This window comes from Lynx canadensis, chromosome D4, assembly GCF_007474595.2.
Source record: "Lynx canadensis isolate LIC74 chromosome D4, mLynCan4.pri.v2, whole genome shotgun sequence".
NCBI classification, from domain to species: Eukaryota; Metazoa; Chordata; class Mammalia; order Carnivora; family Felidae; genus Lynx; species Lynx canadensis.
In genome coordinates this window covers 72,723,154-72,737,113 of record NC_044315.2, presented here as the reverse complement: position 1 = coordinate 72,737,113, position 13,960 = coordinate 72,723,154, and the positions used below count along the sequence as shown (strand labels likewise).

Below are 13,960 nucleotides of genomic sequence, written 5' to 3'. Positions count from 1 at the left end.
TCAGTGGGGGCTTCTGACAGCCAGATGTCATTCTTCCAGATGCAGTTCAATTATTAATTTTTAAAAACCCAAATCTTCCCAGCTATGGTATGGAAGAAAGAGTTCTGGATTAATTTTCTAGTACTGAATCTACTTACTGTCTTGCTGATCTTCGATGGCCCCTGAAATATCTCTGGGCTTCAATTTCCTTATAGGTAAAATGAGGGAATTTGACTACATGATCTCAGAGGTACTTATAGCCTATTGTTTTTTAAGTCTCAAAACAGAAAATAAAAATGCCCTGATAAAGGAAAGAAGAATACAAAACAAAAGACTAAGGTAAGTATATTTTGCTATGAGGGTGCTTTACCCTAAGGATTATGAAAATCCTTTGACACCAAAATTAAAAAGCAAAAGTAAAAAACACGAGCATATAATTGTGACATAGGTTAGGTAGTTCTTTACATTTTATTCAGTGATAACAGTGTCAAAACAGGTGCAGTAAGTAAACTACTTGACTCTTACTAGAATAAACTGGCATGATCATCTGCCCTTTGGATTAGAGAATAGGTAATACGAGTTATTTATTGAATAAAGACAGAAACTTATCACTATGCAGAAAGTTCACAGAAAACCATCAGGCCTCCCAGGAACTACTGAATCATACTAATGACCAACAGATTAGTAAGAGAGTACATACAAGGTGTGCCACAGTATGTCTTGAGAAATGAAGTATTCCCAAACAAACAGAAACTGTGTTTAATTTTTTTAAAGGTTCTGTGATAAATGGACCTCTGTGGCCCTGAGGAAGACAGTTTTCTCTAATGGACTGAGCACTATATTTGAAGCCAGAAGACCCTGGGTCCAAACTTAATTTCTCCTTATTAGCTCTGTGACACTTTGGGAAATTTACTTAACTTCTCTGAGCCTTGGTTTCTCAATAAGTAACATGGGAGTAATTAGACCTACCTTGCAGAGCTGTTGTGAGGTTAGATGAGAGTATGAGGCAGCTGTCAGGAAGCACTTACCATAATGTTAGTCAAATGTGAACCTTCTAGAAACTTTTTTGAACTGTAACAATAACTACAGTTAAATGCAAATTAATCATATCAGTTATATTGACTATAAAATATTTAGGAGCCCAATCTCATCTCAATGGGGGTCTATTTAAATGCTTTTAATAGTAATGTAAGCAATATGCATCCAATATAACCCAGTGATCTTTTTGTTTTGGTTTTAGTAAATATTTCCTGAAATTATTAACTTCCATATGAACTGCATTAGATAAATAATAAAGCACTTTAATTGAGCATAGAAGTCTGATTCTGATCAACAACTAAACATGAGAAGCAACTCTGGTTTCCTTGGATCATAAAGAACTGGAAACACTCAAAATCATAACAAACTTTGCCAGAAGGAGGGGCAGCCTCCCATAAAGGAATTTTGGGAAATCCAGTGATGTCAGGAGTCAGGGATATGGAATACATAGGAATTCCCAGAGATAAGTTAATCACCCACATGCCCACATGGCGTCCTCCTCTCTCACAAAAGGAGCTCAGCCATAGGTCACCACCAATCTCTCCCTCCACTCATGGTTTTGCTAAGGTGATTAATCTATATGGGGGAAAGAAAACAAAGATTTTTCAGAACACTGACTAAATACAATGGAATGTTTTTCTCTTAATACAGAGCATTAAACATCCAATCCCAAAGCAAAAACATTTAAAGATATATGTGAATTTGAATATCTGTGAATTGTTAACAGTTTCTAAATGTGCATGGGCCTTTACTTAGATGAAACTGGAGCTCATGTAGAGAAGATGAGGTAACTTTGAGGTCTTTGTTGTCTGCATTTATTGGTGCCTAAAGGTAATGGGTTACTAGCTCAACAAGGTTTAGCAATCCAGATGTCAGTAAAAGCAAAAAAGTGATGCATGTTGATAAGCACAATATTTAAACATCCTGTTTCCTTTATTTAAGTAATTAAAGTGTGGCCAGCATTAGCCTAGACTGAGAAAAGCAATCAAATATTCTGTTGCCTAGAAATAGCAAAAAATAATTTTAGAAGTTGTGAAAACTGAAAATTGAAGAAAACTGTTATTCTAGAAGAAAGTGTTCCAGTACAGCAAGAAACTTCTTAAAATTTAGGAGCTTCACTACATGACCTTGAGGAATTAGGAATCTTGCTTCCAAGTTTTGCCACTTCCTAACTATATGGGCTTGAGGAATTGTGATACTGTTCACGCTGGAGATGATCCATTGCAACAATCCCGCTTTATTATAGTTGATGGAAGTGAGACCAGAATTGCCAAGTGAGTGGTGAAGGAGCTCCCAATCAAGTCCTCTTCCTACTACAGAAAAGGGCTTCAGCTTCTAAATGAAGGTTATTTTGTCCAGATTCTCCCAATGATGGTCTATGAACACGCTGAGAGAGTGGTATAGTGCTTGATGCTTTTAATAAGGTCGAATTTAAACAAAAATCAAAGGAATAGAATTTCACATTTCTTCAAACACCATTTAACAGTTATGGCAGATTAATACAGCATATAATCCAAGGAGAGCTGGGAAACGCCACACAACCAAGGAGACCATTTCGTTCACAACTTTGGTTAGGTTCTTCCATATTACTCCCCTTTGCAAACACACTAAACAATGCAAAAGCTTTCTCATAAAGCCTCTTAAGGCATCTCCATTCTTCACTAGTTTTTGCTTACAGCTGAGGTATCAGGGCTGGGCTGTGTTGGAGGTAGAATTTATGGGCATAAATGTGACCAGATTATCAGGTTTGGTTTCCTCTTCAAGTTTAACGGTTTAAAGGAGAGAGAATCTCCACAATGGAAGAAATAATTGATGTAATGCAGATTAGTTGAATATTATTATTATTCTTACCAAAAATTGTAGCTAAAATAGCTAACATACTGCATGCTTCCTATGCACCTAGTATGCACCTAGTACGGTATTAAATAAAGCCTTTATGTTTAGGGGGATCATACCCTTCAAGCTGATTCCCTATCATCTCTGCTGGAATAAACTTCCAAGGGGAGACCTGCTAGATTCTGGAGAGGAGGTACCTAGCAAGCAGGGCTCACTTAAGAGCAGATGCAGCAGGTGCTGGGGGCAAGAGTTCACCCAAAGCACTCACTCCACAGGTACTCTCCTAATATCTGTAGCCCTACAGTTCCTGATGCAAAGCCAGAGGCAACTTGTGCTTAGATGAGCTTGTGAATTCCTGATATTCATTCCCACTTTTGAGTAAAATAAGTAAATAAAGGGAAGTGGAGAAAATGCCCTTAATCTCCCCGCTTCTTTTTCTTGGGATTCTCCTTTCTCCTGGCTTAGGCAAGAGTAGAAAATCATGGCATCCCCAGCGGGCATGATTTAGAGCTGGCTGGAAAGGCTGAATGCCAACTAGAACTAGCTACTCTGGCCCCACTTCAGATCCTCTGAGGATGGACATGGCCGTATAAAGGAACAGGTGCTTTGCCATTTTAGCAGGTCTACCAAGTGTTACCACATATAAATTTAAAGTATGTGTTGCATACGCACACATCTAACACAAATACATAACAAAGCACCTAGTACAATGTGTGGCACAGAGGAGCACTTGATATGTGTTTTCTTTCTCACTTTTGCGCTCCTCAAGGGAGGCATGTAATGCATGGCATTTATGATGCTGAGATACAATTCTTTCATTCCATCAGATAGCACTGAAGATTCCACCTCCTGATTTTTTATTATAACCATTCACTTCAGAACGCTGGGGATTTATAACACATCAGATAGTGATAAGCAACAAATGTGAGGCAGAGGTGGTTATTCAGCTGATGAAAAGCCACTCTCAACAGAAAGATGACAACCTCTGGGTCAGTTATTGCTACTTACAGAAATGTTATAATCTGAAAAGATCCTGGAGATCCCTAATGGCGACTTCTTCTCAATTCTATTTAAAATAAAGATGGAGGTTTTATTCAATTAGGCTGTAGGCTCTGTCTGCCCAATAGTTCACATGGGTTTTATTTCTGTTTAAGTGCAGAACTGACAGAAAATATGACCGTCTGCCTTCCACGAACAAAATAGCCTTTGGGTGTTTAGCAAACTAAAGAAAACTGTACCTAATGTTTTGTGTCTCTTTTTAAGCAAAATCCTAAAATCACTATAGGAAATCGCAACAGAACAGTACGCAATATCAAGTCATAACACTGATTATTCAGTATTGCCTGTTATTTATATACACATGGAGACATACCAAAATTAACCCATATTCAGGAAAGATCAACTAGTAAACAAAATTATAAATGTGCAGTTTAACTAAAAAGGGAAAAACATTAAACCTTAAGGCAGCATTGGCTGAGTCTTTTCTGGTAAGGGAAGTATTACATATTTCAATGACTGGTGAATGATATTTAAGAACGATCAATTAAAATAAATACTAAAATAATGTTTTGAAAAAGAAACAGGACTGATATTAGGACTGTTATAAAATGAATTTATATTGGAATTTTAATTTTGGATTAGAAAGCACACGCAGGAGCATACTGGTATAAAGCTGTAGCAGTCTTTCCTCAAATACAAAACACAGATTTCTGGAAATTATTATTAATTACCACTCTTTGGGCTCCTTTCTCAGTTATCATTCAGAGTAGTTATTAGAAAATTCTGCTGATGTTTCAGCAGCATGTGTTCAGGTTGAACTTTACCTGAGTGAAATGATTTCAAACTGCATTAACAGCTTGTCATCATGCTCTGATTCTCACAACTACGTCCAAAATGCTGAGCCTGCTTACCTGGTAGGCTGCCTACGTCATCATGTCCCAAGCAGTGGTGCCAACCTCAAATGATGACATCTACTGTGGCTGCAAGAGTCATACTTTGACAAACACATTTCAAAGCTCTTTAATGAACACATTTTGGGGTTTTCTTTGCAGCTTGCCTTGTTGGATTTTCCTGGTTAAGCTGAAAAATTACCATTAGTTGTTTTACAGATCCAGTGCCAGATGCTGACAGAACAACTGTGTGACACAAAGAACAGATTAAAGACAGTTCCAAAAAAACGTCCGAATGAAAACAGCTTTCACGTGGTGCTGAGAAATAAAACGTAGGCACTTCTGCTTCAGGAGGTTTTCTTATTTTGATCACAGATCGCTTTCCCAAGCCACTTTTTTTTTTTTTTTTCCACTACTGGAAATTCCCTCACGATACAAACCATCTAGTTCACTGGAAACCTTGCTCTCATAAACATCTTCTGGTGCATTAATCTCTTTCCATAAAATTAAAACTGCCTCTGTTGATGCAGGAATCAAGTTGCTCCTGTGCTGACAGCAGTGGGGGGCAGCCCCCCGCCTCTCTTATCAGCACTACTGAGTGCAGCCCCACCAGCTTCTAGCAACCAAAGCTGCTTGCTCTGCAGAACCAAGTCATCCATCAACAAGACACAGAGAGGAGTGTCGAGTGCAATTTTTCTCCTGGAAACAGTTAACATGTCTGCCTCTCTCCTTCCAGTTCCTTACTGTGAGTGTAATTCAACAAAGTATATACAGTCTTCATAACATTCTAAAGCTACTAGGCTACTGGGAGTTTTTTAATGACTACTTAAACAGTCTCCTTTTTCTTCCTCTTTTTTTTTTTTTTTTTGAGAAAAATCTGTGCTAAAAAGGCACTAGATAAGATGAACTTCCTCCACTTTTGTGTATGGAACAATTATACATTGTGTTAGATTCTATTATTTAACAAAGGTGACACACATTTGGATAAAATACCCTAATTACTCAGACCCATCTACTTTCAGTTAAAAAAAAGAACAAACCCGAAGTCAAAGAAACAGCAGGTCACACTGACAGAGACCAGCCTGACCTTGATGTCACAGTCGTCCCCTGCCACCTCGGAGCTCTGGCCCTGGCTGCCTGAGGGAGCTCCCTCCCACCAGGGTAAGCAGGGCAGTGGCCTGGACCCAGGGAAGACTCACTGACAGCAACTGTGGGAGCCAAGTCTCCTAGAGACCTGAGTAAATGAGACAAAGGTGAAGTTCTCACAGTTTTCCAGCTTGACCTTCTTGGCTAAGTTTGGGACAATTCCCCGAAGAGAGCGCAGTCCCATCCTCTGTTCCTCATACCATACGCTGCCCATGTCTGTGGCCTCCTTCCTGGCTGTAAGGTAGAAAGGGGACTTGGCCTCCATTTGGGTGGGCGGCCGGTGGATGTACATATACTTGTAGAGGAGGCAGTAAGGGCACTGTTTGTGTCCCCGGGAATGCTCATGGTAGATTTTCCCATGACACACTCTAGTGGAACCGCTCCGGCTCTCCCGCTTGACACTGTCTGTCCGGGCAAAATAGGGCTGGTTCTGTGGGTCTTTGAGCAGCTCAATGTCACCATACATCAGATCTGCATGCTCCTGCAGTGTCCGCATGTTCAGGTACTGGCTGTTGTACTTGACCACAGTGGACAAGAGAGTAATGGGGCTGTCATCCCCTAGACACCCTGCCTGCCACATCTCCTCCTCATCAGAAAGAGAAAAGTAGACAATATTGCGAGAACGAGCACCTGACATCCCTGCCTTGCTCAGCACCCACAGCTTCTCCTTGAGTTTCTTGGTGGAAGAGCTGAAGGTGCTGCTGGTGATGGAAAAGCCCACACCTGCATTCTTCAGGATGCGGTCCAGGCCCCGGCGGATGGCGTGCAGCGAGGTGGCCAGGAAGTCGGAGCCGTCACTCTTCTTAACGGTGACGTAAAAATTCTCGAGCAGCTCGTTCAACTTCGTCGCGGGGATCTCAAATGAGACAAACACTGAGGTTACATATTTGAGGACACCCAAAGGGCCAGACCCCTTCCTTCTCCTGATCCTCACTAGGGGCTGTATTGTGGACAAGACATTTTGTGGTCTCTAGAGGGTTGACTCCTCAGCATGAGACAGTGAAAGAACTTCAAGCAGAAGATCTTGGTTCCACACTTGTAAGCTAAGTGTTTCAAGCAGCAAAATGGGACATAATACTCAAGACCTACTCAAAGAATTACTGTAATGCTTAAATAAAGTAGGGGATGGGGGTGCCTGGGTGGCTCAGTCGGTTGAGCATCTGACTTCGGCTCAGGTCATGATCTCGCGGTCCATGAGTTCAAGCCCCATGTCGGGCTCTGTGATGACAGCTCAGAGCCTGGAGCCTGCTTCGGATTCTGTGTCTCCCTCTCTCTGCCCCTCCCCCACTCATGCTTGCTCTCTCTCTCTTTCTCTCTCTCTCTGTCAAAAATAAGTAAACATTAAAAAATTAAAAAAAAATAAAGTAGGGGATGTGAAGTGGTTTGTAAACGGTGAAGAACACATATACACGTATATCTATATAAATATTCATATGTATACTAGTTACTGTTATTGGCCTTTGTAACTTTCACTATTCTGTTCCTCTCTGGAAGCCCCTTTTTCTCCAGAAGCCCCTTTTTCTCTTTTCTAGCAAATCATTTCCTTCTCTCTCCTTTGGGAAAATTCAACCATTCTTTCTGAAGAATTTGTGAACTAAATTTATAGACCGAATCATCCAGCATTAATTTCCTCAAAATCTGCACATACGATTGGGTCCTGCTGGCACTAAACACTGGGCCTTTAGGGAAAGGCGATGGGCATGTCTGGGTTGCACAGCAAGTTAATGACCTTGATTCTTCACTTGAACATATCTGAATAGGTCCAGAAATATCACTGGCTTAATGACCCATAGGGTTGCAATATCAATACTTTTTCAAAAAATATGAAAAGCTTAATGACTGCACTGACAATTAGAGAGAGCTTCTCAGTTGGATGTGGTAGGGAAAGAAGGAAGCCTGGCCAGTAAGACAGCTTTATTTTCAAGAAGGAGCTAGACAGAGAAAACCAGACTTTGCTCATAGTCATTTCAGGCCGACTACACATTCTAGGACAAAAGAAAGTCTCAACAGAAAACTTTTTAAAAGTAGAAACTGTACAGGTAACACTCATTCTTCTAATAGCCCTTGGGTCAAAGAGAAAATAAAAAGTGAGTTAGAGATTAAAAATGAACCAAACTGAAAACATTCCATATCAAAATGCATGAGATTTGCTAAATACACTCTCATAACATCATACTCTTGAATGACTTTGTTAGAAAATTGTCCTGAAAATAAGCAAACTGATTATTTAGCTGAAAAAGCTAGAGAAAGTAAACCAAATGAAAAAATAATAGAGCGAATCATGGGGTACCTGGGTGGCTTAGTCGGTTAAGTATCCGACTCTTGATCTCAGATCCAGTCTTAATCTCAGGGTTATGAGTTCAAGCCCTGCACTGGGCTCACACTGGACATGAAGCCTACTTTAAAAAAAATAGAGGGGTGCCTGGGTGGCTCAGTCAGTTAAGCCTCTGACTCTTGATTTTGGCTCCAGTCATGATCTCATGGTTCATGGGACTGAACCCCATGTTGGGCTCTGAGCTGATGGTGTGGAACCTGCTTGGGATTCCCTCTCTTTCCCTCTCTCTCTGCCCCTTCCCTGCTTGCTCTCTCTCTCTCTCTCTCTCAAAAATAAACTTAAAAAAACAATAGCGTGAATCAATAAAAAAATAAAACATAAATTAATGAACTAGAAAAGATATAAATTGGGATAGATTAAAAAGTGAAAATATGTAGGGGTGCCTAGCTGGCTCAGTTGGAAGAGCATTCAACTCTTGATCTCCAGGTTGTGAGTTTGAGCTCCATGTTGGGTGTAGAGACTACTTAAATAAATTTTTTAAAAAGCTTAAAAAATGAAAATGTGGGGTAACTGGGTGGCTCAGTCGGTCAAGCCACTGAGCTCAGGTCATGATCTCATGGTTCATGGGTTCAAGCCCACAAAGGGCTATCTGCTGTCAGCATCAAGCAGACTTTGGATCCTCTGTTCCCCTCTTTCTCTGCCCCTCCCCCACTTGCATGCTCACTCTCTCTCTCCCTCTCAAAAATAAACATATTTTAAAAATTGAAAATATGTAATCTTTGGAGAGACCTACTTTGACAAACTTCTAGTGGTTGTGACAGCAAGAAAGAGAAAGAAGAAGAAAGGAAATACATATTTAAATAACATTAGAAATGAGAAAGACAGTAAACTATAGAAAATGAATCAATAATATGAAAGAACATTATATACTTTGTACATATTAACTTGAAAATCTAGGTAACCTGAATAATTTTCTAGCAAAATGCAAATTACCAAAGTTAGTTCAATAAGAGGTAAAAGATCTGAAGAGCCCCCAAAATATGGGGAATGATGGTCAGGGATGTACATCACTCCAAGGAGTTGGCTTTATGGAGTCTATTCAGCTTTTGCATTTAAACAGTTTTGGAGCATAGGAAAAAGAAAAGGTTCTTCATTTTTTTCTACTCCAAATCTGGCAGATATATAATAAAAAGTGTATGAATACAAAGGTAAACAAACAATGTTTGTTTTGCACAGTGCCAGGTTAAAGTAAGGCATGTTTAAAGTGTGCATGTTAGAACCGTGCAAAGCGAGAACAAGGCTCCAACACACGGCTCTGATATGCACAAGCAGCAATTAACATGGTACCATGGAAAACAAGGGCTGCCTCTATTATCAAATCAGATTCAGAACTGCAGGAAAGCAATACTACATCGAGACAAGTAGGGATTGTTACAGAGTGTAAACATGATTCGGTCTTAATAAACATGTTAATATCATTGACTTACTCATAGAGAAAGTAACATGGACTTGCTGAGTACTGAAAAATGACTTGAAAGTATGATATCCATTTGAAATTTTCTTTCTTTCTTTTTTTTTTTTTATTTATTTTTGAGAGAGAGAGACAGAGCGTGAGCGGGGGAGGGCCAGAGAGAGGGAGACACAGAATCCGAAGCAGGCTCCAGGCTCTGAGCCGTCAGCACAGAGCCCCACGCAGGGCTCGAACCACGAACCATGAGAACATGACCTGAGCCGAAGTCGGACGCCCAACCGACTGAGCCACCCAGGCGTCCCTCCATTTGAAATTTTTAAGAATTCAAATTAAATTTAGATTGGAAGAAAAAAAATCCAATCCTCTTACTATGATGAAGAGTATTTTACAGACCAGAACTATAAATATTATACCTACCATGGAAATGTTAAAAATTTTTTTTTATAATGTCAGGAATAGGATGAGCTTGCTGAATATAATTACTGTTATATAACACACTGTTCTGGAGGTCCTAGCCAACCAGGCAAGACAAGAAAAAAAATGACACACACACACACACACACACACGTATGTATGTATATGTGTATACTAAAGGAAGACGATAAAAATATAATTGTTTGCTGATAATCTGATTGTTGGTCTAGGAAATTTCCAAGAGATTCAGCTGAAAAGCCATCAGTGGGATAGTTATATGCAAAATATAAACATGCAACAACTTTCTTACATACCAGTAAAAACCAGTTAAAACAACTATGACTCCCAAACTTAACTGGTTTCAGATTTTTATGTTGTCACTTGCAACTCCTTACTTGCAGGTGTTAACCTCTCTTTGTATTAGTTGGGATTCCTTTGGTTGCAAGAGATAAGCCAAATTTGAACAAGCCTTGGCAGGGATGTCAGCATTAGTGGTCTCCAAGACCATCAGGACTCTTCTCCCATCTCCGCTTCTCTGTGTAGAGTGGCTTTCTTTATATAGCTTATAACATAATCCCCCAGCACTCCCTAAGGTTTGCATCTTACAGCTTCAGGTACTGGCAATGTTCCAACTCTTATTTTCAACAGAAAAAAAATCTAAAGAAAGGATTCTGATTGTCCCACTCCTGATCCAAACATCGAACCAAAAGGTAGGCTGTTGTACTAACATGATGGCTTCTTCAGTAACATTGGGACTAGAGGAATGGCTCCTTAATAAGGGATGTGGAGAAAAAAGCCTTTTGCCTGTAGTACTTAAAAACAACACAAGATACGACAAGAAACCAACCAACCTCTGATAGCTTCCTGTTGCCCTTAGACTAAATTTCAAACTGTTCACCTTGTAAGCAAGTCTTTACATAATTTGCTTTCACCCTCTGGTACATTGGTTGCAAAGACAGCCACACCTGCTCCCCTCCCTATTCCCACCCCTCTCTGCAATGCTGCTCCTCCCATCAAGGGGTGGAACCTATTTTTCCCATCCTTGGAATCTGGGCTGGCCATGACTTCTCTTGACTAAAGAACATGGCAAAAGTTAACTGTGTGTGAATTCCAAACTTAGGCCTCAAGAGATGCTGCTTTCATCTGCTTTGGTCTTATAGGTTCCAACAGGTTGTGCTTTCATCAGCTTAGTACATAATGTTACCAAGTGAGGAAGCCCAACTAGACCATGTAACATGTGAAGCAGAGACAAGCTGTCTCCCATCTAATACCCTGCACCCACATGTTAGATACTCCAAGTGACCAGTAGAAGAAGTACCCAGCTAAGAACAACCCATAGAATCATGAGCAAATAAAATGTATGTTGCTTTAAACCACTAACCTTTTGAGTGGTTTGTTATGCAGCTATCATTAACTGGTACACACACTATTTCTCTAGCCTAATCTGCTGTTTTCTCTGTATATTATTTTCCAGCCTCACTGAACTCTGTGCCATTCACAGGAACCATCAGGTACTCTTACGCCTCGAAGTCTTTGCACTCTACTTCCTATGTCCAGAATGCCTTTTTCTTCTAACCTTCTCTATTTGGAAAATCTCTCTTATTTCAGATCTAGCTCAAATTCTGCTGTCTACATAAAGGCTTTTCCAGCTTCCCTAAGCAAAGTTACTCTCTCACCTAGGATCCCACAACACTTAATTTAATTTTTTATTATGGCCTTCTCCATATTGCAGAGCTTCTTATCTATTTTTATGTCTGCTTCTCAAAATGGACTGAGAGCTCTGTGAAGGCAAGAATGACATCTTATACATGACCAGGTCTTCAACACACAGCAGAACGTCTGCAATACATCAGTGATCCACAATGAACTGATAAACACAGTTAAGTCAATGAATTTACCTCACAGTCAGGACAGCCAAACTGACTTAAGATGCAGAATGTTTTTCTTGATTTACATAGAATACCACAGATTACAAAGTAAAACCACAGCAAAAGCAATTCCTGGAGAAATGTCGAGTCATACAACTTATATTGTATGTCCATAAGAAACCATTCATTCTGGCCCACGTTGGCTGCCTCCTTAGTTTTCTCAATTTTGGTTGGTGGTTATTTGTTCAGGTTACCAAGGTCTTTAAATTTGTTATAAAGACATCACACGAAACTATTTTTCTTCATTAATGACTCTGTATAGAATCACCATGTCAAAATTCACCATGGATTATAAACTTGGTTTCTTGGATGTCAAAATGACCAAAGAGAAGTAAGAAAGAGCATGGTCATGGGGTCGATGACTCCAGAAAGAACAGAGTAAGAAAAGGCTGACTTGCATGGCAAGTTCCAAAACTACACAGTAATCTTTGACACTTGAAAGAGTTATAAGACAAGCCAATGAAGAGTTACTTTTGGGGAATGTCTCAAATCCCTCTGTGGATAATCTTACCTAGGAGGATGAAAAAAGTGGAGAAATGTTTATGAACTACAAGTACTCTTCTAGGAAAATAAAATGAATCCTGAAGTAACCATTGCTGACAACAAAAATTTACTTCATTCTTGCAGTTACCAAATTTTAATTTATTCAGAAAGATAAGTGTGGAACCTCAAGATGCTCTATTTTCCAATGAGTGAGTCTAGGTCACTGAAATAGCAACCTTGAGGGAGATGGGTCAGGGAGGATCAGATCACACCTGTGAAAATAACTTGTATGAAAAATACTATGTGAAACTCACACAGTAGGCAACAGAGTGAGACTGGAGGGTACACCCCACTTATTTAGATGATATTTTGAAGTCTGACTTGACTCCTTGCTTTCTCCCTTGAACAAACAACTAAATTTGAGGCTCACCAGCTACCAAATCATGATCAAGAGCTGTTACCTACCTTGTCTGCTGTCAGCTATAACTATCTTTAAAGACACATCTAGATTAAAAATATCTTGGGGTACCTTGGTGGCTCAATCGACTGAGTGTCTGACTCTTGATTCCAACTCAGGTCATGATCTTGCGATTTGTGGGTTTGATCACCGTGTCGGGCTCTGTGCTGCTTGGGATTCTTTCTGCCTGTCTCTCTGCCCCCTCTCCCATGCATGTGCGTGCACTCTCCCTCTCTTAAAATAAGCAAATTTGCTTAAAATAAGCATATATATACATATATATACACACACATTGAGACCAAGAAGGTGAGACTAAAGAATATGGATTTTGGATGCCACAATTCCTTCTTTTTATTAAATATTGGCTAATCCTTTAAGATACTGGCCTCTTTCTTAAGTTATTAAAAAATGTTTATTTTGAGTGGCCCATGTGAATAGATTACAGAGGACTGAAATACATCTTCTTTCTCACCCATTATTCCTCTAGCTAACACAGGGGAAACTAAGAAATACCAGTGCAGGGGTGATAAGGCACACTCTACCAGACAGATGGGACATTTTCTTCACCTGGGTTGCAAAACTTATTTAATCCTTAGAGACTGTGGAGAAATTAGGTTCTTTTCAGGGATTCCTGCATGGGAATGTAAAGGTTCCCAGTAAGAGACAACTGTCTCATAGTGACTTCACAAAGTTTAGAAGACAAGACCCTCGAGCCTAGAAAGTTTAGTAGGGATGAAGAAATTGTGATGGGGTATGTGAGAACAGTGAATTTTAAAATTATTAATAAAGGTGAAGTGGTTATATTTTACTGATTTTTTATTATGGTAAAATACATACAACATTTACCATCTTAACCATATATAATTATACAATGCAGTGGCATTAAGTACATTTGTAACATTGCACAACCACTACCACTATTCATTTCCAGAACTTCTTCATCATTCCAAACTGTACTCATTCAACAATAACTCCACACTTCCTCCTCCCCCAGCCCCGGGTAACCTCTATCATACCTTCTATCTTTATGACCTTGCTTCTTCT

The 13,960-nt window shown here is 39.7% G+C and overlaps 1 protein-coding gene across 1 annotated transcript in view; it reads right to left on the bottom strand.

The window, feature by feature from the left end:
* Positions 1 to 5,593: 5,593 nt before the first annotated feature.
* KIAA1958 (KIAA1958 ortholog) overlaps positions 5,594 to 13,960 on the bottom strand; it is an 80,793-nt gene continuing 72,426 nt past the window's right edge. Inside the window, exon 4 of the mRNA XM_032595624.1 lies at positions 5,594 to 6,744. Within this exon, the coding sequence (XP_032451515.1) occupies positions 5,938 to 6,744 (807 nt within the window). The 3' untranslated portion in view covers positions 5,594 to 5,937. The remainder of the gene's footprint in view (positions 6,745 to 13,960) is intronic.